Source organism: Bradysia coprophila, unplaced genomic scaffold (assembly GCF_014529535.1).
Source record: "Bradysia coprophila strain Holo2 unplaced genomic scaffold, BU_Bcop_v1 contig_232, whole genome shotgun sequence".
Taxonomy (NCBI): domain Eukaryota; kingdom Metazoa; phylum Arthropoda; class Insecta; order Diptera; family Sciaridae; genus Bradysia; species Bradysia coprophila.
In genome coordinates, this window is record NW_023503493.1 from 21,481,222 (window position 1) to 21,506,240 (window position 25,019).

The 25,019-nt window shown below is 34.7% G+C and overlaps 2 protein-coding genes across 5 annotated transcripts in view; one reads left to right on the plus strand and one right to left on the minus strand.

Annotated features, from left to right (window-relative positions):
- LOC119076260 (centaurin-gamma-1A) overlaps positions 1-22,325 on the plus strand; it is a 43,603-nt gene extending 21,278 nt beyond the window's left edge. Inside the window, exons 2-12 of one of the 4 annotated variants that reach the window (XM_037182929.1) lie at positions 11,677-11,909; positions 17,207-17,348; positions 17,463-17,597; positions 18,122-18,217; positions 18,272-19,114; positions 19,182-19,355; positions 19,414-19,653; positions 19,715-19,832; positions 19,893-20,111; positions 20,174-20,318; positions 20,382-20,894. In XM_037182929.1, the coding sequence (XP_037038824.1) occupies positions 11,677-11,909; positions 17,207-17,348; positions 17,463-17,597; positions 18,122-18,217; positions 18,272-19,114; positions 19,182-19,355; positions 19,414-19,653; positions 19,715-19,832; positions 19,893-20,111; positions 20,174-20,318; positions 20,382-20,639 (2,603 nt within the window). In that variant the 3' untranslated portion in view covers positions 20,640-20,894. Of the gene's footprint in view, positions 1-1,662; positions 2,510-11,676; positions 11,910-13,132; positions 13,249-17,206; positions 17,349-17,462; positions 17,598-18,121; positions 19,115-19,181; positions 19,356-19,413; positions 19,654-19,714; positions 19,833-19,892; positions 20,112-20,173; positions 20,319-20,381 lie in introns of those variants that run through there. The other 3 variants (XM_037182928.1, XM_037182927.1, XM_037182930.1) reach the window with 3 other exon arrangements.
- Positions 22,326-22,789: 464 nt separating this feature from the next.
- Positions 22,790-24,850, minus strand: LOC119076264 (E3 ubiquitin-protein ligase RNF14-like). Its single transcript, XM_037182939.1, has 3 exons — positions 23,826-24,850; positions 23,460-23,767; positions 22,790-23,388 (listed from the first exon to the last, which is right to left on the minus strand). Exons 1-3 carry the CDS (start codon positions 24,526-24,528, stop codon positions 22,813-22,815), a joined length of 1,587 nt encoding a protein of 528 aa, XP_037038834.1. The 5' UTR covers positions 24,529-24,850; the 3' UTR covers positions 22,790-22,812.
- Positions 24,851-25,019: the final 169 nt, after the last annotated feature.

Sequence of the window (25,019 nt, forward strand, 5' to 3'; positions counted from 1 at the left end):
GAATGTAATCACATTTGCAACAGAATTTCAATTGTTAATTGAACATGGATCTCGAATCAATTAGTCACATGATTGCATTTTACAATAATTTATAACTTTTTATTTGTTCAATTTTTTTTGATTTTATCAGTCAGAGAGAAAGTACATAACTTCTTCCGTATCCTCACTTTCATATAAGTAATTTCCAGGCTATTTTTTCTTCTTCATTTGAGCCGCATTCAAAGGGGTGATTTTTTTTTATTTATTTACAACCATGAAATTTCGATCAGAAAATAAATCAATTGAAATTACTCTAATTTTGTAGAGAGGAAGAAGAAGTACCTTTATGTTATTAATGTGACAAAATGTCTCGTCTTTGACTGTTATGGCCTCTATAATTTTCATTATTTATTGGCAACATATGAAGAATGAGATATAAAATTTTGTAAATGTATCCGTCGTCGAACTGTTCAAGTGAAATATTTTTCGTTTCGTTATACACAATGTTCATAAAGTCAATGGAATTTTTATTACTGTCTGACTAGAATGACTTCGACAACCGTTTTTCGTTGACGTAATAGTTTGCGAAAATTTAATCGAAGTTTTATATAAATAATTTATCGACTAGCACCGATTCGGGTCATTTCTATACACAGGAAACTACTTTATCGATTAGCCAATCAGTCAGAACATCACTCACGTTTTTATATAAAAACATTCAATCAAATCATTATTCGTTCATCGCTAATTTTTGTTCATACATTTCTTAATAAATCAACGTTCGCTTATGTGATTACAGAGGACCTTGCCTACCTTATTTTCAATTACTAAATCGAATTTTGTACAAATTACATTGAATTTCCAATGTTTCGTTCAGATTCAGAGTAAATTATTATAATCTTCAAATTGTACGTTTTTGAATCTGTATCCGAGGAACATAGTGTCTTGTGTGGAAATTGTGTGTGTATGTTAAAGAAGTAGAATTCCCTTTGCTGTTGGCAATTGAAAATTTCTCTCGTAAAGGTCAAACCGTGATTGTGTAACGGCGGTATCACGTTTCACTGTTTCCATATTACTCAATCAAATCAAATGCATATCAACAAAGCAAAAAAAATATTACTTTCACTTAATATTTTCAATTAAAATTTCATATTACTTCCCGTTGGCATCAAAACGCATTACGCTTCAATGAAATTTAACCGTTTTTCCGTGTTGATTTGATATCTCAATCCAACAGAGACCATCGAACTATACGAGTTCATGTCCATATGCAATAGTTTTGAAATTGCAAGTGCTTTATGGAATTGAATTTAAAAATCTTTGCATTACCGCAATGACCATACAGGTCTCTTTGATTGCAATCAGGACGTATAACGTAAATCACTTGACCACCTTTTAACCAAATTGTTGCACTTTACCATCAACAATTAATTAAACACAAAAATGCATAACTACAAATAGCCATCACCTTTGAATGCATATGACTATACGTTAGGTGTGCACATCAGATAGAAAAAGAAAACCGATGAAACGACCGTATACATACACATATTATATACATGCATACATACCGAAAGCTGAAGCTTTTACATTCAAACACTGTAATCATCGTCGTTTATGAGCGTATATTTGAACTTCATCGACGATACATTTTTCGACTAAAAATCAGTATACATAAAGCATTCGTGGTGTCACCGTCTCGTGTGTTCTGCATACCGTCGCAAAGAACTATATCGAATGCAGCGATACAGTTCGTTGAATCTAAAACAGCCGGTTAAAATTTAATTAAATGAAAATGTTTTTTCGTGATTGTGAAAGGTGTAGAGACCATGATTTAATGATGAGAAAAATGGATCATCAGTTGGATGATTTCCCTAAGGAATAATTGGTTGTTGTTTTCTTTTTGTCTTGCATCGAGTGTCTGTGAACGCGTGAACATTTTCTTTGGACGAATGGGAATGGAAAACTTGTTTTATTGTACAATAAAATTAAATGAATGAAACAACAGAATATTGAAATTAAATGCAGAAATTCAAAACTACCTGCCTGCGCATTTATGTAAATTGATAACCTATTGATGTATAGTGAATTATAATAGAAAGATATTAACCAACGAGTCCATAATATATTGAAAGTAATTTATTTATTTATTTAATTTATTAAGAAAAAAAGAGAAATTCTTTAAGTAAACTTTATTTAAAACAAATTGAAATAATTTATTAGCTCCATAATTACAAATCTAATCTAATAATAATAAAAAAAATCGTGTTAACGTGCAGTGACGATACACAGCAATTTGTTGTCAAACCAAAAAAAAAAACAAATTTTATTGCAAAGACGAATCTCATTCCTCAATACAATTTCAATATGACAATGTTGGCTGTGAAAAATTTCTTTCTACCGGAACGCAAAGCACCGGATACACCGAGATTCAGTCGAATGCCTGAAACCTTCCTACGTTCAATTCGTCGACGATCGTTACGTGTCAAACGAACAAAATCGTTGGTAGTGTCTGAAAAACGGAAATCAGGTAATAGAAATTCAAATTTTCTCCCGTTAAATGTCTATCCCGGTGGTAATCAACGTGTCCGTATAACATGGTGTAATAAGTATTTTTATGGTAATTCCGTTGCCATTGAAAACGAACACCAGAAATAATAAAAAAAAACTTGTCTATGTCTCGTATAATTTAGTGTATTCATCATGTGTAACCTAGCCTAAATATGCGTTCGAATTATTATGCGTAATTAATTAAATTGTTCATACTCTGTCATATAACGTCCCAAAATAGACTATCAGATCATTATATGGATATAGTACAGCTTACGGAAGTTTTTCTTTTCTTTGTTATTATTTTTTCAACTCTTTTTTGGTAAATGGTAATTTTTGTTATTATTCATACGGCATGGCTTCTTGGTTTATTAACATTCATCTGAGAATTTTCGGTGTAACCATAATTTTGTTTAGCTAACGTTACATTAACGTCCCGCTTGTCGTTTTGTACAATTCCAAATGCATAGCAAATCCCGTAATAAATGATCTCACTGTTGCAGTCGTTCCGATTTGTATGGTTCAATAAAACTGCATTCTGATTATCTCGATCATGCTCTTTAGTTTGACTGCTGAAAAATGAATCGTGACACAAACATACACCTACTTGCTGCTGCTTCGAAAGATCTCTAGCAATAGAGAAGTTGTTGTTTTCGTTTATGGTTAACCTTCATACTTTATGTACCATGGTAACTTGTGTACACAAAATACGCGTAACCGTATTGTTGAGGACTTGACTGGTGTATGCGTTTTGAAGTGGATAGCGATTTATATAATCAGCAAAATCTTAATTCTATTTTAGCAGTACAATTAATGTTATTGTAACGAAAATACAACATAAACTCAAATTAAATAGACCACACACTGGAATTTACAACACATAAGATCAAGAGAACAATCCACTTTTATTAGATTAGTCTCGAAAAGAAACATTGTTTTTTTAATGAAGCGTTCGTTGCGCAAAACATTTTAGATCTAATCTTACGATAAGTGCTCTTCACGTAGTCTCCAACACGGTTTTTTTCTGGTATATTAGGTAACTTACAGTCCCGGAATTATAAGAAGTTACATTTACAATCCAATTCTCCTTATTCAATCCACATGCATTGTCAACGTTACGACATTTACGTATATATGTTTTATAACGTGTCAATCGCATGTGGAATAAATAAGGTCGATTGGATTGTAATTGTTGAAAATGTAACTTCTTATAATTCTTTCACTGTATACCAATGTAAAATGATGTGAATCAACCTAATTAAACTCCCAAATGACTAGAACAACATATCAAAATACAGCCGCTGGTAACAACAAAAAATATCAGAAAAATGACACACATTTCCCCGTATCTCTGCGAAAACAGAGCACATTACCGAATATACTGAATATTGCGCACAAATGAATTATATAACAAATGGAGATAATTTAAATCCTGCAAGTAACTATGTCGCATATGACCGACAGCAGAAGCATAATCAGTTTTAAATTATCATTGTCATTGATTCCATTTTCATTTCCAGTGTTATCTGTACACAAAGTTGTAAAACACGATGCCAAACAATACCAGTAGCAAAAGCCAGCTGATTGTAAAAATATTATCTATCGGATATCGGATGTTAAAATGTAAATGACAGCATATGGTGTTTTGTTCCCCCTTCAATAAGGACAAATTATTTATTGTTGATAAACAGAACCGAAAAATACATTCTATGCTTTCGTCTCAATGACGAAAAGAAAGTGTGATGATCTTGACCATTGCAGGGCGACAGTAGCAAATCATTTCAATTCGAGTAAAATTGTAATCCCTCAATGTGTACCGACAAAATATGCGTTCTATGGGTGTGCAACGTGCAACACACAACTATATATAACTATATACGCGTAGATAATGTTCTGGACTTTCTCTGCATCATTCGTTCAATAGCATCAAGATAGTTTATGGGACATTTCTTTTATCTTCGGTTGTTGCAGCAATGCTGCCATTTCTCGTAAAATTGATCGTAAATTTGAGAAACGCATAACTTTTGCTTTTAAGTGAGTGTCAGTTAATTCTACGGTATTTAAAAATTCGAAAACTCAATGGTCCTTTCAATGGGGATGGAAATTTTAATGCGAAAATTTATGTTTCGTAGAAAATAATTCGATTCAGATAACGGATATCATCATAAAATGATTTGAAGTCTTTGTCAATTATTTGAACATATTTTTTTGTGTCTGTTGATTTTTGGATCAATTTATGATTTTCGGTCGAACGTTGAATAGATGATGAAGAACAATGTTAGCAATGACGTTGGCTTTGAGGACAATAAAACGAATATGATACGGTATACCGTCTACGGACACCGATACAGGATGATTTAAATGTAATTCAGTAACACTACTGAAAATGAAAAGCAGTCAGAATGCTCTTTTAACTATTTTCTATGTTTAATGACTGAATTCGTCCATCATACGCCTACCACTTAGTAAGAAGCAGCTTTGAAGATACATCTGTCTTGTCTGCTGTTTAATGGATTTTCTACTAAACGAAAAGCAAATTAACAAATCGATTCGAAATCTATACGTTACGATTCGGTTTACCATAACAGAGTTCCATTAATTCTTACAGGCAATTTCATTTCATCAAATTACATGATTAACGATGTCGACGTCGTTACTAATTGAAAAGTTAATAAAGCCTTTCGTCGAACGTGAAATGAACGACGAAAAAAAAATCAATTTGTACATTCTCTACCCCAATATACGAGCACTTCCTCTCATGATGTACACACAGACCTAATAATGCCAAACACATTTATGTGTAAAAGATCTATTTATCATAAATGACTGCTTTATATGACGCAAATTGCAACATTTTATGGTCGCGCTAAGATTGCGATAAATTGCTGAAAAATATTTGCATGGACATCAGGCTATTGTTCTCTCTCGCCGTACGCGTTTTTATTGTAAAATATTGTTGCAAACAATTTTTTTGACAAATAGATACAGGTTAGCAATGTAGAACAAAAATTTGATATGGTTGGCTAATGTGCCCCTTTTTTAATTTCCATTCAAAAAAATGTTTTACTTCTTTTTTTTCGCCTTTTCGTTTGTATGTGCGTGCATTTACATTAAAATTGAATTCAAAACAGTGTACCAGCGACATTATAATATGGCTTACGATGCTGTAACGAACATTAAATGTGAAGGTATGAATCTGATTGCAAAAAAATGGTTTTCGTTTTGAAATGATTTAATATTTTATGCCTCGTTAATAATTTTAGATCTTGACGTAGAGGGGCGATTTATGGGTAAAGATATTTGTCATAGAAGGAACGTTTCACGATTTCTAACGTACACATGATGCATACTTTAAATGGAACGTAAAAATTCACAACCAGTACAAAACAACGTGTTATTTATCATCCCAGCAAGTATTTGCCATTTCTGCAACATAAAGATAGGAAATACTTTCGATTTGTTAGATGAAAATCGATTAAGACTATAAATTGCATTGACCGTAAGAATTTATGCGAACATAGCCGAGATACACATCTACGTATCGAACTATTCGTTATTTATAGGTAAAAACCGCCGTATAAATATCGCGTGTGTGCACATAATTTGTGGTATCGATCAAAATGTTTCCTAAAAGTTTCTCATTATTCCGAAATAACATCATGAACTCACACACTTAATTTTGCCTGCATAAATTTAGCGCTGTAACCGCATTGCTTACGAATGTTATGGAATGTGCTATACACAGCAAAAAAGTAAATAGCGTCCCATCGTCAAAAGTGTCGTCTGTGTAACTTACACCTTTAATTGAGTTTATATCGCCTCGCGGTACACATGTCTGACAACTTGAGACGTAAATAAAATTTCATGTTTTTATTGAATTGTTGAAAAGGAGAAGATGCCATGCCTTTTTTTGTTAAACAAACAATAATGTCATCTTTTCAAGTTGCATGACCCTTACGAAGTCAGTCGTGCCTCTTTTACATCCCTTAATATGCAAAGTTTCATGTATGTCTACGACTAATTTCTATTGTTCTTGTTCAATGCGGGTAGGAGACTTTAAGAGTCATGCGACAGGCGCCTTAACTATTGTTATTAATTGTTGGTTGGTAATAGTACTGCTCAAGGTGTTGCTATTGTTTTTATTCTTTATTCTGTAATGATCTGCAAGGTTCAATTTTATACGGCTATCAGAATCGGAAATGCTACCGTACCATAGTTCTGAATGTAAACAAAATGTTCATTTTACAACATCCAGCCTTCACCACCGAAAATCACCCAGTTTTCGAACGTAATCCTTTCTTACGCTATTTATGTAAATCGAAATGTTCTAGTTAACACCTTTCCATTCAAAAGAAGACGTAAAAAAACGTAATCGTCTACCGTCTGCATTTGTTATTCTTCAGGAATTCTCTGAGGAAGAGTCGTTACATTTATAGAAATGGCCATCACATTTATGTATTTATCACCAGACATTATAGCCTCACAATACCCAAAATTCGCCATTATATATGCGTGTAGTGTAGTGTTGAATATATCGTATTTGAACGAAGCAAATTTCGTTTTGAGATCTGCAAAAACCTTTTTCATATAAACACATTTTGAGTGTCATTTTGTGCACCTTAGGGTCAAGTTATTATTAAATTATTTATTACAATGTATGTACCACATACAAATAGTACTTCTTTTAGAGCGTAGAATGTTTTTCTTCGGGGGGGATTAATTTGATTTTCGAATCAAATACATTGTTCAGGCTTGTATGTAACAGAATGCAAGAGAGTGTACGTTGCTTTTTTGGCAAAGAAACCAGATTTTAATTCATGGATATTTTTAGTTCATTCAGTAATTAAATTTCTTGGCATATTTCTATGCTAAGTTATCGAACAATGAACCGACCGAACATACTACTGTAAAATATGCTAATTTTTATGATTAAAATCAATAACCATTTTACCCATCCGCATTTTGTTTACCAAATAATCGTCCTATAATAAATTGTTAAACAAAACCAAAATTGTTTTCGTATGCAATGTCCGGTGTAAAAGACCAACTGTTTTATAGTTTCGCTTCGACAAATTGAAAATCAAACAAATTAGTATTTCCTTTCGCATAATACTTATAAGCATTGTTACTGTTGTGGGTTCCAGTCTGTGTGATCTATTTATACGAGCTAAAGTGCGTGTTTACTCATGTATACGGTTGCTCGGTTTAACAAAATATCAACAACACTATTTACATTTACCATACGCATCCAATAACCGATATGGTGTGTGTATTTAAAACAATTTGTTCTTACCGATTAGCATAAGGAATTGTTTCCGATCGTAATCTCCGCAAAGTAGGAAGGGTTACTCGTTTTGTTTTTGTTGGTTTTTTTTTCGCACATATGGCATCGTTCAAACCGAAGACGTAAAAAAAACGTTTCCTTACCGTAAGACTTAGACGCATGTGCCACCCACTATGACAAACACACAGCAAAAAAAAAATTACAAGTCCTCCTGATTGAATAGGCGTACTGAAGATCATCAAAGTGATAGGTCATTGAGTTTAAAAATAACAAGAAAATTTTCAAACAGCAAATTTCTCATGTTCCGGAATTGCTATAAATTCTCATTTTGTTATTTTCTAAAGGACTAATGAAAAAGATAAAGAAAGACATTGAAAAGGAAAAAGCGAGGAACGCAACAAATATAAAGGTGCACTTTTCGAAGGAGGTTTACATTTTTGCATTATATATGTTGAATAAGAAAGGCAGATGGTATTTTGATGTTACGTGCGCAATTTTATTTGTAGCATGTAATGTAAGGCACATCTTATTATTACCTACTACTGTTCGGTTTGATCTGTACTTTATTCACGTAAAACTGGAACATATTTTTTTTCGAAATATAATTTGTACGTGTATGCTAACTCCACATTCACTCGGATGGTGTACATAAAGGACTTTGTGGATCATAACTAAACAATACAATCATATTTTTGTTGCTCATCTCAGGGGTTCTTTGTTCCATTCGACTAGAGAGAGGAAGATATTTTCGTATTTGATTTTATAAGACATTATATAGATCAATTACTTGGCTATTGTTCGAGAAATTAACCGTCATTTTTTGCTTGTTCAATTGGATTCTACATAAATCAGAAGCTGCCGGTGTTCTGAATTTATATTCACTTTAAGTCGATCGAAGACGACTACAGTGATTGATATTAATTTCAATGATCAGATATACTGCCACTATAATGGTTATAGTACCAGAGTCGCCGATTTTAGTCTTTGCAGCACTACACACTTTTTGAGTTTAGGAATTTTTCAAAAATATTGCTCGGAACTTGTTAGGTTCACTTCATACAAAAATACCTCAATCAGCGCTTTCCGGTATTAATATCGGTGCACCGCATCAACAATTATTGCACAGTGGTCGAAGTCAACTTCCTTGTTTTATAAATAATGTCTGTAAGAAACAGTTGGCCTCTCAATTCGAATCTCACTAAAATATTTGTTTCTCTTTTAATACGTCTGAGAAATACATAAATTTACAGAATCAGTACACTTAACGAAATCAACGAATTATCACATTTTCGTTGTTTTTAACAGATTCTACATAATTTCTAGATCCACAAATTTGACAGTCTTGATATAGATCTCTTCCAAGCGCAGGTGCAAAGTGCAGTTTACTGTCAAACGTCATCCACAGAGCCATAGCCTCAACGCTTTTCCTTGCATTTTGTCATCAACATTGTTTGGTTATGTTGTCTGTGGATGACGATTGACATTTCGATTTTGCACTTGGAAGAGACCTATGGTTTTTTGGTTTTTATCCAAGTAAACTGGTCGTTGTACATACATGTGCGACAAAAACTGGGAAAAAATTCAAAAATAGCAATGAATATAACAGCTGTCAGAATCTGTGGAACTAGTAATATCAGATCCCACATAAAACAAAATTGTGATAATTCGTAATTTTTCATAATTGTAAAACTTCTGTGGATTTCCGCGTTTTTTTTTCGTTTCCATGTAACTTAAAATGGTTAACTAAATTGTCCTCCTAATTAAACTAAAAACTTATTGCATCGTACATCGATTGCATCGCAAGTGTAATAAAAACCTACTATATAATTATACTTTCACAGGTATATAATTTCAAGAGCACTCTTTTCTAGTTATTTTCCATTAAATACAAGACTGCAGTGAAATAATAGCCATTGTATTGTGTAGAAATATTATTAACGAATATTACCGCTTCATTGATTCCGAATATTAATCGCAGTTGAAAGTAATTTTGATGTATAAAACAGCGAAGAATGCAAATTTAATAAAACGCGAAAAGACTTTGTTCAGTCGCTAAGAGTCTGGCGCTGAATTTATTGCTTAGATCAAAGATAATTTGATTAAAATTGCTACAATATCATAATTTGATTACTCAAAGAAAGAGCCCATTCAGTAATTGTATTAAGACTCTTTACAGAACGACAGAATCTTTTTTATTTTTGTCGTTAAATTAAATTTTTTTGCTATTAGGTTTGTGAATGCGAAGATTTGATTCAATTTTTATTATTCGGGCCATTCAATCGCATCATAAATCATCGTTGATGTATCCCTAAAATATTTGATCGATTTTTTTTTATATGAATGCCGTCGTAAAAAGTGATCCCGATCCGCCACGGAGCATACACATATATATCTGTAAGCATTTAATCAAATTTAATCCATTTACAATACCACAATGTCGTAAATTGTATACGAAAATAATAATCATAAAACCATCCCCTAAATCATATGAAACTCAATAAAACTGTACACCGTACACTTAAATAATAAATGACTTCATATCAATTTAAAGAAGATTATTGCACAAATTTGTATTACAAATTACAGGTTTATGTGTTTTGTATAATAATAACTTTAGTGAGGCTTTAATATCACATTAAAAGTACACTATGTGTACCGTTTACGGCAGGGTGGTGAGGTATAGTAACGATTTGCATAAAAGTATTTATAAACAATTTTTTTTTTCTTCGTCGTCGTCTATTTTGTCAACTGTAACACTGCTCATAATCCTATTATGGGACGTTTGTTATGGTTCTTTTTACGAATGAAATTTATGTCTTAACATTCTCACGAACGCTTCCAGTGTGGTGTGATATACTTATTTGTGTCTCGTTTAGGGGTTAACATTGTACGACTTTTTTCTGCTGCAGTTTTTTTTTTTTTGATTAATGATTGATTGGTGTTATGACATTTTTAAATTTGGATTAGTTTTCCATATTTTCAAAAATGCAATCGTTCATCGAAGAAAATATTTTCTGAATTTCTGAATCCCATAAAGACCAGGCAAGACTTCTTTATAATTGTGTAAACCGTATAAACCGAGCGAAAAAAAATTATTTCACGAAATTTCATGCGGTTGAATAAAATCGAAATCACTTTAAAGAACCCAAACAGATCTTGTATATAATATCGAATAATAGAAATTTCCATTCCACACCGCATGTTTCATCTAAAAAATCCAATTGTTTTCAAGTGAGTAAATGCGATTGGTGTTTTTTTTTTCCTTTCAGAGCATAAGTTTCATTCGTACGAATTTTAGGATATTTTTTTCATTATTAAGTTGTATAATGTCTGAGAAATATGATTGGCAGATGAAAAGACTGTTGTAGGAATAATAAACAAGTTTATAATAGTATTCTAGTTTATTAATATTTAAATTCATTTTTATTACAAATAAAAGTCAAATTCAATATATCCATATACAGAGAAAATATGTTGGGTTCGCATTCGAATAGATGTACTTATTATGTACGTCGTCTCAGTGTAAGCACATATTCTCACCAAACGTGTCTGCAAATAATAGGACTGTGACAATCGTTGTGCGAGCACACATCATCATCCTCTTTGATTGATTCAAGAGAAATTGCAAGACATATCACAGATTTGGACTTTATTTATTCTTGTTTATGGCACTTATTGTTTCGTAACAAATTCAAAAGGGGACGAGCAAACGTTTCTACTATTCGTTGATATAATAAGCCATCGCCGTGCCAGCGGGGCCATTCGATATTATAAACTTAATGTTTCACTACCACGATAGATAAGAATGGAAAAAGTGTAACGATTGTAAATGGTCTAACGTGAAAATTTCATTCCGATTTCAGATTCATTTGTCAACAGCCAAGAATGGACGATATCACGATCAGTACCCGATCTACGTTTAGGAATAGTTGGCTCGCTAAATTCTGGCAAATCAGCTCTGGTTCATCGATATTTAACCGGATCGTACATGCAAGAAGAATCACCTGAAGGCGGCCGCTTCAAAAAGGAAATTTTCATAGACAATCAAAGCTATTTGCTGTTAATCAGAGATGAGGGTGGCCTACCCGAAATGCAGGTAATTTATTACAACATAACTGGAAATAGGCTAGCCAACTGAACATTTATTCGAATGACTAATATCAAAATGTATTCGTTTACGTGACCCAATTGTTTTCTGTTTTTCATTTTCAATGAGAAATGCAATCCAGAAAACTGTTGGCGACAAGGGGTCGCGCGTACAGTCTATATTACTGTAATATTTTCCCTTTTTCGATAAATAATTTTCGTGTTTAGTTTCTGACATGTGTAGTATCATGTGCAACGTACATTCTATAACATTTTATGGTAATAGCTGTACTAATGGTCTGAACTTATAAAAGGGAGTTCGCTGCTATTGCACGCGACTTCTCGAAATAATCACATAAATTCGTGAGTGCTTTGGTGTCTTTCGACTAATTCAGTTGGAACGACAAAACTTAAGAAAGTTTAGAAGGACAGAAAATCCATAATCGCATACTGAATAATTCGACTATCACCCTACCACTTAGTGCTTGTAATACGAGTCTGCAATATTAATTTCAAATTTATGATGTGCCGACAATGCTACATTTACACAATACACACATTCTGAAGTACACCTGTTATCTCGCCTGTTATTAAATTCACTGCGTGGATTATCTGTCCACTTAACCACAAACACGATTGCCATTCATACTTCTATTACTTATTTTCCAATAAAAATCGATAACCTCTTGACAATGCACTCAAAGAACACAATACACGCGCATAGAAAAAAGTTCATTAACATGACTTTTAATGCAATGCCAGCAAAACAGGGAAAAAAAATCGATATTTCTGCTCTGCAGGTCTCATCAAAATCCACATGATTGCAATTCAACTATATCAGTAGCAAAACAAAATGAATAGGTAGTTCAGAAGCACAGCGAGTCTTCATTTAGCCGAATATGTTTCCACGTTAAAAAAAAAAATTGTGAAGCCTAGAATGTATTACAATAATGCACCCTCTCGCCAATGTGTTTATCGTCAACAAGTCCTATATGTGTGATTGTGTGAACCCCATCCATGTGTTTGAAGACAAAAAAATCACAGACAAGAAGTGCATTTTCAACAGTTCAAGGGGAGTCTTTTTATGAATAGAGAAATCTATGTGAGAGCATAGCACAAATGTGAAATAGCTTGTGTGACACAGCGGGCGCAAGCGTGTGCTAGACTGAAAGTGTTTTATATTTATGCAATGCTCTGGCTGTAAAATTTGGTTTCGATTCAGTTAGCAACGAGTTGTTGGAATCTATCATCCGAACCCTTTGCTCCAGTTATCTTTGATAATTTTAAAGTTATAAACTGTTGTGTTAGTAGGAACAATACCGGGATATCGACTTCAACGTATATATTTGGTATGTATATGGCTCTGGTTAAATTTACACAAAATATTCCTACAAATTCATATTCCACCACGAAAAGCTAGAATTTCAACCCTTTTGTTTGAACCAACATTACATCATTTATTTATGGAATGACTCTCGTTGCTAATTATATACATTCCTCTTTGTACATATTCATTCCATAATATGGAAATTGTATGCAAAATAAAAGTGTTACGTCAATTCCTCAAATTGGCCTACATTCAAACAGGATGTTAGTTTTGCCAATGTTCGGTAAAATTTTCCGTAAATTGTCACACCAAACTTTTCATTCAGCCAATTTAATGAAAATTAAATCGAAATAGAATTCGATAACGAACCATGCACTCGTATATACCTAGTTCAATATGTATGAGGTTTCTGAACTTGATATTTTTCTCTTGTCAATAATAAGCCAACTTCCACTGAAGATACACTTCGGCCTTCATTTCTATGCCGTGGTAGCGTAGCAAAATTGTGTTATTAAAAAGATTATTGACCCGATTGTCAGTGTTCACATAATGAATTATTGAGAATAGATTTTTTTGCGAGCGTGAATTGCCATAAGCGAAACCAATAAATGAACGGATGCAATTGAGAATGAAAATATTTTGCTTATAGAGATGTATTTCATAACTGGGAGCGTTTATACATAACGATTTTTTCCTATTTATATTTACATTTTCTTGCTTGGCTCGTCGTAAAAGTCATGCATAAGGTGGTTGAAAATGGAAATCGAAAATTGAATTTGAGATATTTTTGGAAATTGATGATCCAATATATTATCGAGTGATTGTTAATCGGTAAATCATAGTCAATGATAAATCGATAAATATTGACTGATAATTCGATTGTCTATCGATATTTATTGATTATCGATAAATCAATCGATTGATATTGTATTGATTATTTGGAAATTTTATCATTGATTGATGCAACGCACTTCAAGCAAAGGTGATCATAGTCGACGCTGCTAAATAGAGTTTGAAATTGTTTTTTACACTGTTTTACAGTTGTTATATGACACACTATCAAGTCTCAGCCAGAACCCTATTTGCATGCATGCTTGAAGTGCGTTGATTAATGATATTTTTCAGTGAAAATGTTCCTACAATTGTTTAGCTTCCGTTTATGGTTACTTTAAAAACTTGACAGATTGGACTAAGTTCACTTTCAATACAATTGCTAAAAGTTTCCTATGTGCAGAATGAGCACTAGCTGAATATCACCAGCTGGATCTACTATTAACACACACCTATTGTATGATAAACAATCAAAATAAATTCTTAACAATGTCTTTACTTCATTCATACGTGTTATGAGCGCGCATAGATGACGTTAACGTAGAAATGCACTGTGTGTAGGTTGTCTTTGAATTGTTTACAATACAAAGTGTTTTTGTGCACCAGCTGGTGATATTCAGCTGGTGATATTCAGCTGGTGCTCATTCTGCACATAGGAAACTTTTAGCAATTGTATTGAAAGGGAACTTAGTCCAATCTGTCAAGTTTTTAAAGTAACCATAAACGGAAGCGTTTAATGATAATAGTACGTTACTGCTATAAGGCTGTATATAAGAGACGTGTACGTGTACGAGCGCTTGCGCGAGTATTAGTACAAGTCTCTTATATACAGCATTATATCAGTGAGGTATATTATCGCAGTAGGCAGATTTTGCTTGAAAAACCTTTAGCTCGGGTAAATTTGTTTACTATTATGTACGTCGTGTATATAGCGCAAAATATACACACACCGTATGCGATAAAATCTTGTCGCGCAAGCGCGCTCGTATACGTGCACGTCTCTTATATACAGCCTTATATCAGTAATGTACTGTAGGTCTGTTCCAAGGCCATACGAATTGTCAAATTTCATCCATAGACAACATAACCTAAACAATTGCTCATGAAAAATGAGCTGCCGAAATTAGCGCGAAGCAGCTTCAATACGTAAAATTTTTTGAAAGCTGTCACTATAAGTATACGGCGCCTCAAAATTTCAGCAAAAAGCAAAGGTTATGTCGGCTATGGATGAAATCGTCGTGGTTCGGGTTGTCAAAGTTCGCGTTTACAGTTATTTGGAACAAACCTATTACTTCTCATTGTTTTATGTATCGTTTAGTGTTTGATACTAAATCTTGTACGTCGTTAGTTTTATTATACTTTTTGCAATATAGCTAGAGATCATCGCTGATTGTCGACGAAGTTTTTAATAGCGGATAAATAGCCGTTTCCAAAAAGGTCAAAGTCAGAATACCGCAAACTGATTAATTGGTATAATTTGATTGAATGATTTTTTGTACAACGTTTTATTAATTCCAAATAAGTTTTTTATTGGCAAAAATTTGTAAAGCCATTGTCACCGTATGACGACACTATAAGACAATTTGACCGTATAACATGTTTTTCCACTTTGATTTTTTCATATTTGTTAAAATCAAACAAAATTTCAAAGTTCAAAAATCATTCGCAATTTAAATAATTATCAATCATCTGAGATGATCAGTTTGTCCATAAAATGCGCGTAATGTGTTCAAAATTGAAATATTTTCTATCCGAAAAAAAATTGTTTGATTCCCATCATCTAACATTAAATATTATACACAAAAAAGTCGTCTCTTCGACTATTGTATTGCTAAAGCACACAATTAATACGCAGCCAGAGACCTTGTGCAAAATATTTTGGTTAGCAAATCTCTCACAATTTTTTTTTTTTGGTTATAACAGATGCATGACAAATAAATAAATAAATTTAAAAAAAAACATGAAAACATTCATTCGTTGAATGGGAATGACATTAGTTTCATAAACACCAGAAAAATTCAACTATGAAACACCTCTGCTCATTGAATTTTCAAAATTTAAATTCATGACGAAGGCTGACAAATTGCTTGAATTACTCATTCAAACATTAGAGAGTTAAAACAATAAGTGCAAATAGGCATTCATGTTTTGGATGTTTTTTATTATTATTGTTATTATTAGAATGGAAAATGTTTGTTCTGTAAAAACAGACCCTCCGTCGCGTATATCGTCGTCGCTTTCTCATGGCAAACAAACGAACACAAGTTTTTTCGGCGATCAATTATGTTGAAATATAACACAGCATCCCGTTTTAATTAGTTTTGTAATGGGGTAAGTTACATGGCATTCGTAGGAGTTTGTATTGGGAAGTGAATTTTATTTAAAAAAAAAAAAATCTTTCACGACACAATGCTTTCCAATTATTTAATCTAATTTGGATAGATTTCGAGCTCTGCTCTGCATAAATGAATCATTAATTCAATTTCAATATTCGTTTATTCATTTCTTTTTGCTTGGGAATGGGGTAATATTGGACAATATTTAACCAATCCCTTTTGTCCCAGAACAATGAATCCCAGAACGATGTTCCCTTAAATTGCAAAGACTGGAATTGATTCGGAAAGACCTTACGACTAAAGTTTATAAAATAGAAATTGTTCTGAATTTTGTGTCTGCAGTGTGAGGCACGTAAAAAAACACACAAACGTTTCTGAAGAAGTTCGTGTGCAAGTGCATCGAGACTGTTAACCTTTCACGGTCGGATATCTGTTATCGAGACAACGTCGATAAAAACAAACTGAAGGCTCTGAATTATGTGGTTTGTGACAGTATGAAAATCTTCTACATCATTGCAAAATGTGTTCAATATTGCTGTATCGAAAAAAGTATCAGATCCAATAATTGTATACTGCTATATGCTCGCCGTCTGTGGAAGGTTAACACTGATATTTTGTTTATATAATGCAATGTCGTTCCATGTTAGTCTAACATTGTTAGATCGTTTTCTGGTCACGATTTTTTTTTCTAAGCAACTTTTTTTTATAAAAGCATTCATAAACATTACCAATGCTTTGTTTATTATTCTAAAGAATATTTATGCCTCGACATCGTCGTTACCTTCTTACAAATTTTGTTTTTTCTGCTTTCAGTTTTCTGCATGGGTGGATGCTGTTATATTTGTATTTAGCCTAGAGAACGAGGCTAGCTTCAGTGCCGTGTATAATTATTACACAAAGATGTCTCACTTCAGGAACAGCGCCGAAATCCCCATTATTTTAGTTGGTACTCAAGGTATGTGTGCAATCCATTTTATTAGTTATGGTGAACGAAAATAGCGCTGAAACTCAATCTATAGTTGTCTATCAAATGTAAAAATTATCGAATTTTTCATTATTTCGATTACAGATGCGATTAGTGATCGAAGTCCACGAGTTATTGATGATGCTAGAGCTCGAAAATTAGCAAGTGATTTGAAGAGATGCTCATATTACGAAACCTGTGCTACGTATGGATTGAATGTTGAGCGTGTTTTTCAAGATGGTAAGACTTCGATTTATTATTTGTTCCTCACAATATAATGCACATCAGCGTGTATATGTATGTTGTATATCATGTACATAGGAAAGGAAAATCACCCCTTTTCCTAAAAAATGTTCCGTTGCAATATGCGTACGGTATATGCATGTCTAAGGGCTGACAAACAAACTTTTTCTCTTCGCGTACGAGACAGAACACCCTTTCTTCAAGTTATTACAGGGCGGAGATTTGAGTTTTTCTATTATTTATTTTAATGAAGCAATAACAGTAAATAAAAGGCATTTTTGTTCATTGGGGCGTGTTCCACTGGATTAAGAATTTGATTCTTATTTTGTCGAAATGAAATGAACCGAATTTTTTCTATTCAATTTGGTAGAAAAGATGAGAATGTCAAATCGGATCAAGTCGATTGAACAAATTAATTTTGTTGATTTTCACACGCATGCAATCTGAACCTTTGATTAGTCAACCGTCCACAAACTGTTGCATTAGACAGAAAATAATTTGTCTCCAAATTATCATTTCAGCTTGTCAGAAAATAGTGCAACAACGGCTGGTAACATCGTCACAATGCTTGACGCCGACAAATTCACGCCCGACCACTCCACAAGGAACTCGTTTAGGTATAGCTAGTTTCCATCATCAAAGCGTTCCTAGTCCAACCAATGGCTTTTCAGGCAATTCCCAACAACACAATTCCACCAACAACACATCAATGCATCCATCCGGCAATTTCACACTACCTCATCGACACCACAACATGTCAGCATCCAGTCATCACATACCGATTCGAATTAGCGCCGATTTTATTAGTGCGGAGCAGCAATCTCAACATTCACCCATCCAAAAATGGGGAACAATATCGCATGGAACGTCGCAACAAGCGCTACAATCACTTGCGTTAGACAACAACAATGTGACGAAGTTTTCACCTTCATCGGTGCAACAGAATAATGTCGTTGTGGATAATGTCCAATCCGTTGGACTTGCACCAACGAAAGATGGCAAGGACAAGGAGTTACCAACACCGACATCGACACCAACAACATCGCGGAAAAGTCGTCGACGTTCGAATCTGTTCATTCCATCTTCGAAGAAAAGCGACGATAAACTGAAGAATGGTGAGTTAGGCAGCGGTCGGGCGATACCAATTAAACAGGGCTATCTGCACAAGCGAAGCAGTAAATCGTTGAATAAAGAATGGAAGAAGAAATATGTAACATTGTGCGACGATGGTGTGCTAACTTACCATCCGTCACTACATGATTACATGGACGATGTACACGGAAAGGAAGTATCACTACAATACGTTACTGTCAAAGTCCCTGGGCAGAAGCCGCGTGGTTCTAAGTCGATTATAACAAACAGTGCGCTAACGTCATCGATAAACTTCAATTGGAAATCAAACAATCAACACACGAACGGACTCCATGAAGGCATCGGTGGTCTTTCGCTGGCGAAAGATAAGAAAGTTACGGAAAAGGTACTGCTTACGGCTTTCGAGACATTACGAGAACCAGGTAATTTCAAATGCGACGCCATAACGTACTGTGAGATGCTTAGACTCAAAAATATGTAACTTTGCAGGAAAACCGAATTCTCAGACCAGTGGCGATGAAGGCATTGTGATGAGCAACAGCAATTCGCAAACGTTTTTAGCTACCGATTCGAATCAGAGTAAGGTCGAGTCTCAAACGCCTAACGTTAAAAAGAGACATCGTCGAATGAAGAGCAGTGGTGTAAAGAACAATGAGTTAGATGGTAAGAAATTGCTGGACGTGGACGCCACCTTCTCTTACACACGCGAAAATATTTACAGATTCTGATGCGTTGGAGTTTTACATTGTCTCATTGGACAACAAGCAATGGCATTTTGAAGCTGCTAGTTCGGAAGAGCGTGACGATTGGGTGGCTGTGATCGAGAAGGAAATCTTTAAATCGCTTCAAGGCAACGAATCTAGTAAAACAAAACCACAATCATCCAGTGAAGTAGCATCCATGCAATCGATTCGAAGTCGTATACCAGGCAATGGATTTTGCGTAGATTGTGATGCTCCAGGTAAACATTTGAACGCTAATGAGTAATTTCCAGATGACTTACAGTTACTATTCTTCCCTAGATCCCGAATGGGCTAGTCTAAATCTTGGTGTGCTGATGTGCATAGAGTGCTCGGGTATTCATAGAAATCTTGGTTCTCATATCAGTAAAGTTCGATCTCTAGGCTTAGATGATTGGCCGTAAGTTTCTCTCGTAATTCGCTACTAACGCGTCCATCTAAATTATTTTTTCTCCGTCAGACCCGGTCATATCAGCGTGATGTTAGCAATAGGAAATAGTCTGGCGAACTCAGTGTGGGAAGCAAAGTCATTACATGGACCGATTACCAAACCAATATCAACGTCATCGCGAGAAGATAAAGAGAGATGGATTCGATTGAAATACGAAGCGAAAGAATTTTTGCCTCCTTGTAATTTGTCGATATCCATCGATCAACAAATTATTGACGCTGTAGTTGGGTAGGTCATTATTGCTCATTCAATTTCGATTGAATAAACTGATTTTTCGATTGGTCTGGTAGGAGCAACATGAAAGCTTTAATTTTATTACTGGCCCACGCAACTAGTGAACATATCAACACAACCGTTAGTACAAGAGATTTGAGATCACCACTTCATTTGGCTTGCGCTTGTGGAAACCTTGCCATAGCACAGCTGTTAATTTGGGTAATTCGCTTGATACTAATTTTGAAAAAAAGAACTCGACTAACGGTGCCAACACAATTTCAGAATCATGCCAATATCAAGCAGACTGATCACGAAGGACGAACATGTTTGGCCTATGCAAAAGCAGCCGTTTCATTAGCAACAGCCAAAACGGCCAATCCATCGCCACACATTTATTCGGTGGAAGCGACTACAAGTTTAGTGGAACTACTGGTCGGATTAGGTTGTACCGATGCAATACCAATAACCGCTAGTGGAACATTACCGCGTCGTAACACAGTTGGACCGTCATTCGAAAAGTTACCGTCAAGCGTTATATAAGGAGTATATTGAACTGGAACGACAAATGGATGCGAGATTCGATCGAGAGGACAAATGAAAAGAAGAAATGTGACGATGGAATGATGTATCGTTGTTGCATTTTGCTCGTTTTTTTTTTGGGATTTCGTTTTTTTCCTTCGTTTTTCCCAACCAACACTATCAGATACCTGATGTCTTCTGCTGTTATAATTTTTGTTTTTATTTTTATTGTTGCATAAAATTAATTTTTTTTTTGTTTGTTAAATTGCTATTAGACCACACATTAGATTCGCGACAACAAGATATTATCGAGAGGGAGAGAGAGAGAGAGAGAATCTATTACTTAAAACTATTGTTGTCGCATTTCAGTTGTGGTTGTTTCGAAATGTAAAATATAGAAAAGAGAAACATTTGTGTTGTACAAAACAAAACCTTACTTTCAACAACAATAAACAAGAAATATTTTAGAAAATAGAGAACCATTTTCGCGACTATAGCACACGTGAAATCACAGAATCAACTCCACACACTCACACTAGGAAATATATTTGTAGCGTCGCAGCTTCATGAGAACACTCATTTATGTGCGATGTTTTATTCGAAAAAGGAAAGAATTAAAAATCTAATCGAATACCGATTTCTTTCACAATTTATAAATTATCAGTTGACTGAATTCAATTTGCTGTGGCAAGTCTGATTGTAAAGAAATTATTCGTGGCCTGTTTGAGATAGAATTTCCGATTTTGTAGCAAATCCATCAAGTTACGATCAAACGTACGAAATTTCAATTTCGCCGCATTCATTACTTTCTGACTGCAATGACGCACATTGAATCCTTGCTGCTTAATGTTTGGTCACTGTGATGATGCTTGACTTCGATTTCTATCAGAATTTTTTGTTCTGTGATTCTTTTTTGCTATTCACATTCAGACAGGTCGGACCACCTCGGACCGGTAAAATTTATTTTGGATAAATTTTCAGAGATCACCCGTCAAGATAGCCAGTGTGGCCCTGTTCTCAGAATATTCTTCAAAATTATCATTCATCGGTCAACGTTATCGAGAGGGGCACTGTCAGTTAAAAATAACGTAACCTTCTTTGCAAACTCCACCTTCCTACTGGAGAGATTTATGTTTCTCTCGATGTTATTGTTTCGATAATCAAAACAATCAGAATTCGTGCTTCTGAAATTGTTTTTTTTAGAAACCCGTTTCTATTCTTTTATGTCAAAATGTTTCGAAAAAAAATTTACATTTCGAAAGTCAGAGGTTTCCTGCCATCGAAACAATAACTTCGAAAGAACCTTGAAAATTAAAATAGACTCTGTCACTAACACAGTACGATTCATGTTGTCGACTATCTGAAACGTTGACTGACTAGAATCAGTTGCAAGTCCCCTAGGAACTCATGTAAAACTTGATAGTCTAAATTTTGTAATAAAATTTTCATTTGACTGGATGTCTCGGGTAGTCCTCTATCAGACGATTGCATACTCTTGAGGCCACTAGTAATTCGTAAAAAAAATGAATATTTTGAATTTTGTCAATTTGTTGTTGTACCATTAATCACATAAACTTTGCAGAACCGATTCGTTCTTGGAGTGGCTCTAAATTTTCTTTTTCTACAAATTATTGTGTACCATAATTGCTAACTCAGTTGTGCCGAATTATTCATTGAAATACAGAAACATTATTAAAACCAAAAAAAGGTTTATTCTTTGATGCAAATGATTTTGCCAAAAAAGACACAATTTTGACCAACATCCCAGTGGCAAATTGATGTCTCCTTATCAGCAATACAACATTGGCAGACCAATTAAAATAAAAAAAATCATGACTTCAGGTTTGATAACTTCAGGATCAGACTGAACTGACATGTTACTCTAAGAACTCAGGTCGACCTGAATTAGACTTGAAGTGAAGCTGAAATGAACTCAACAAACTATAGGAGTGATGAATTTCCAGCCAGGTTTATACCATACGATCAGGATCTGGAGCTTGTCGTGTAGAAGCATCAAGCACAAGAAGGTAAGCGTCGGTATCTACAGCGAAAGATGAAAGGACTCCAATCCAACAGCCAAATTGATAGCTCAATGCTAATAACCAGCTCAGCCAGTGAACCTAAGTTAGAAACCATTCTGATATCTCAACATCTAGAAACAAACATCTGGATGTGGTTGATGTAAACAATTTATTTAGTTAAATCGTGGCGGATAAAAGCGGATTTCATCAAGGCCATCGTCATCCGTTTCATCTTCATCCTCTACCTCAGCCACATTATAATTTAAATTATCGTCTGGTATCATTCCAGCAAATAATTTATTGAAGCATTTTGATGCCACTCTTCGAAAGTGGGCATATGGATCGGCCCCACCCAATATCTCCAAACAAATCCAGCAGAAGCAGGACTGACAGCGGTTGCAGAACATTTTATTGCATCCGTCGATTTTTTCAATTTTTGCATTGCATCTGGGACACGCTTTGCTGTAATTTTCGATCCACGCTTGCGACAACAGTGTGTCCAATTCGCGTCTCAGTTTATCCTTCCCGTACCGTTTCTCCAGCGCCTCTTTTTCGCTGTCGGTTCCATTGTTGTACTGGTTCAGTAGCTGCTTCCTCTCCTCATCATTCTTGAAAAGGCGACATGGCTCGTAGCCGTGATAGGTGTAGTTACAAAATTTACAAAATGCAAAATTGCACGCTGGACACACAGCTAAATTGTCGGCTTCAGGTACAACCGGACTTTGGCACGATTTCCGGGGACAATAGACCTAATTTAAATGGTAGACAAATTCTTTAGTGGATACGTCTACAGTCACTCCTCATCGCAATGAACACTCACGATATCATTCATTGTATTCAATGCTGAAGCTAACAACAGCTCATCGTAACGACGGAACAATTCGTCACCAACAATTTTTTTGACCATTTGCGGTGACACCATTGCATTGCACTTATGCTCAGGACATTTGAGGGAACCAACGGAACCTTCAACGATTTGCAGTTTCAGATATTCTCGAACACAATCAAAACAGTTCGTATGATTGCAATTGAATCGGACACAGTCACGACCTTGTTTACGTGAAAAGCAAATGTTACAGCAATACCAATCGTTGGCAAACAGCTCGTCACGTTTGTATTCATCGAATTCTAATTGAGAAATGAAAAATTAGTTTGATCAAGACGACGGCGCATTCGTAATTTATACCTCTGAGAATTCGCAGTATATTAGGCATTGATTCGTTCAGTACAACACGTTTGTCAAACTTGCCATCTCCTCTGCATTTATCTGGAACGTAGTTTTTCGCTTGATTGATGCTTGCTTCAACTGACGGTGTGGAATACATTAACAGCGTGACATCAAGTTCCTTATCCGCATTCAGAAATGTTAGAACATCGTCTTGTAAGAACGTGAAACAGGAGTACAGTACTTCAGATCGACATTCGCTGTACAATGTGTCGATCTGTTCACAAATTCTGCTCATATCTGCAGACGATAACCACTGGCAGGACATCAGAAATGCCGGTGGATCTTCACTGGGATAGAATTCGTCCAATGTGAACGTGAACTCAATGCGAGGTAAATACTTAATTTCCATTTTCTGTAAAGTATTGCTTGCCTCGACAGCCACTTCATTTGTTTCCGGCAATTTCCTTTTGTCACCTTTGCTGAATGTAACGTAATATGGTGATTCGGATATGTTTGGATATGCAATAAAACGACCGCATCGATTCGCCAAGTCGATGGTAAGGCATGATTCGTCAAATATACTTTGAATGACTTCAAGTTCATCCAGTTGCTTCTGTTTATTCTCTTTCACTAGACTCTCGCTAATCGACCGTTCGATTTGTGTACTCGAAGAAGCCACCTCATTTGCTGCTTGTTCCTGAACACAGGCCTTTCCTTCCATCTGTTATATTTAGTTAGTCAACGTTTGCATTTACAATAATATTTGCAGCCAATGTTAAACGATAAGATAAAATCAACGTTACTATAACTGATATTGATAGATTTCTTTGAATGTTGTTCAAGATTGCACAATTTACTGAAATTCATTCACGTTTACTGTATGAAATGACAACACTTCTTGTCGCGACGAAATCACACTTCCAATAGCAACACGACACCAAAAGATGTGAATAATTTGATTTGATTTAAATATTGTAAAATTTCACTGATTACGCCAAAGGTTGTAAATCATCAAAACAAAAAATCGTAACAGAATCGGAAAAACATATGATTTTCACGTAAAAGTATGTCATTTTTATGTACCAGAACCGTTAGGATGAAGATGGTATACTACATTTCCTGTTCAAAATATGCAACACTGATTTCAACTGTCAACGTTTAAACATGATAAACATAAACCAAAACACCGATATAGTGTTAAAAGAGAATGTC

What these genes read in the sequence shown, in the direction of transcription:
- LOC119076264 (XM_037182939.1), bottom strand. Translation starts at nt 24,528, where the DNA reads ATGGAAGGAAAGGCCTGTGTTCAGGAACAAGCAGCAAATGAGGTGGCT. An exon ending in TATACTGCGAATTCTCAGAG is followed by an intron (nt 23,768 to 23,825) that starts GTATAAATTACG and finishes TTTCTCAATTAG; the next exon opens with AATTCGATGAATACAAACGT. An exon ending in TGAATACAATGAATGATATC is followed by an intron (nt 23,389 to 23,459) that starts GTGAGTGTTCAT and finishes CATTTAAATTAG; the next exon opens with GTCTATTGTCCCCGGAAATC.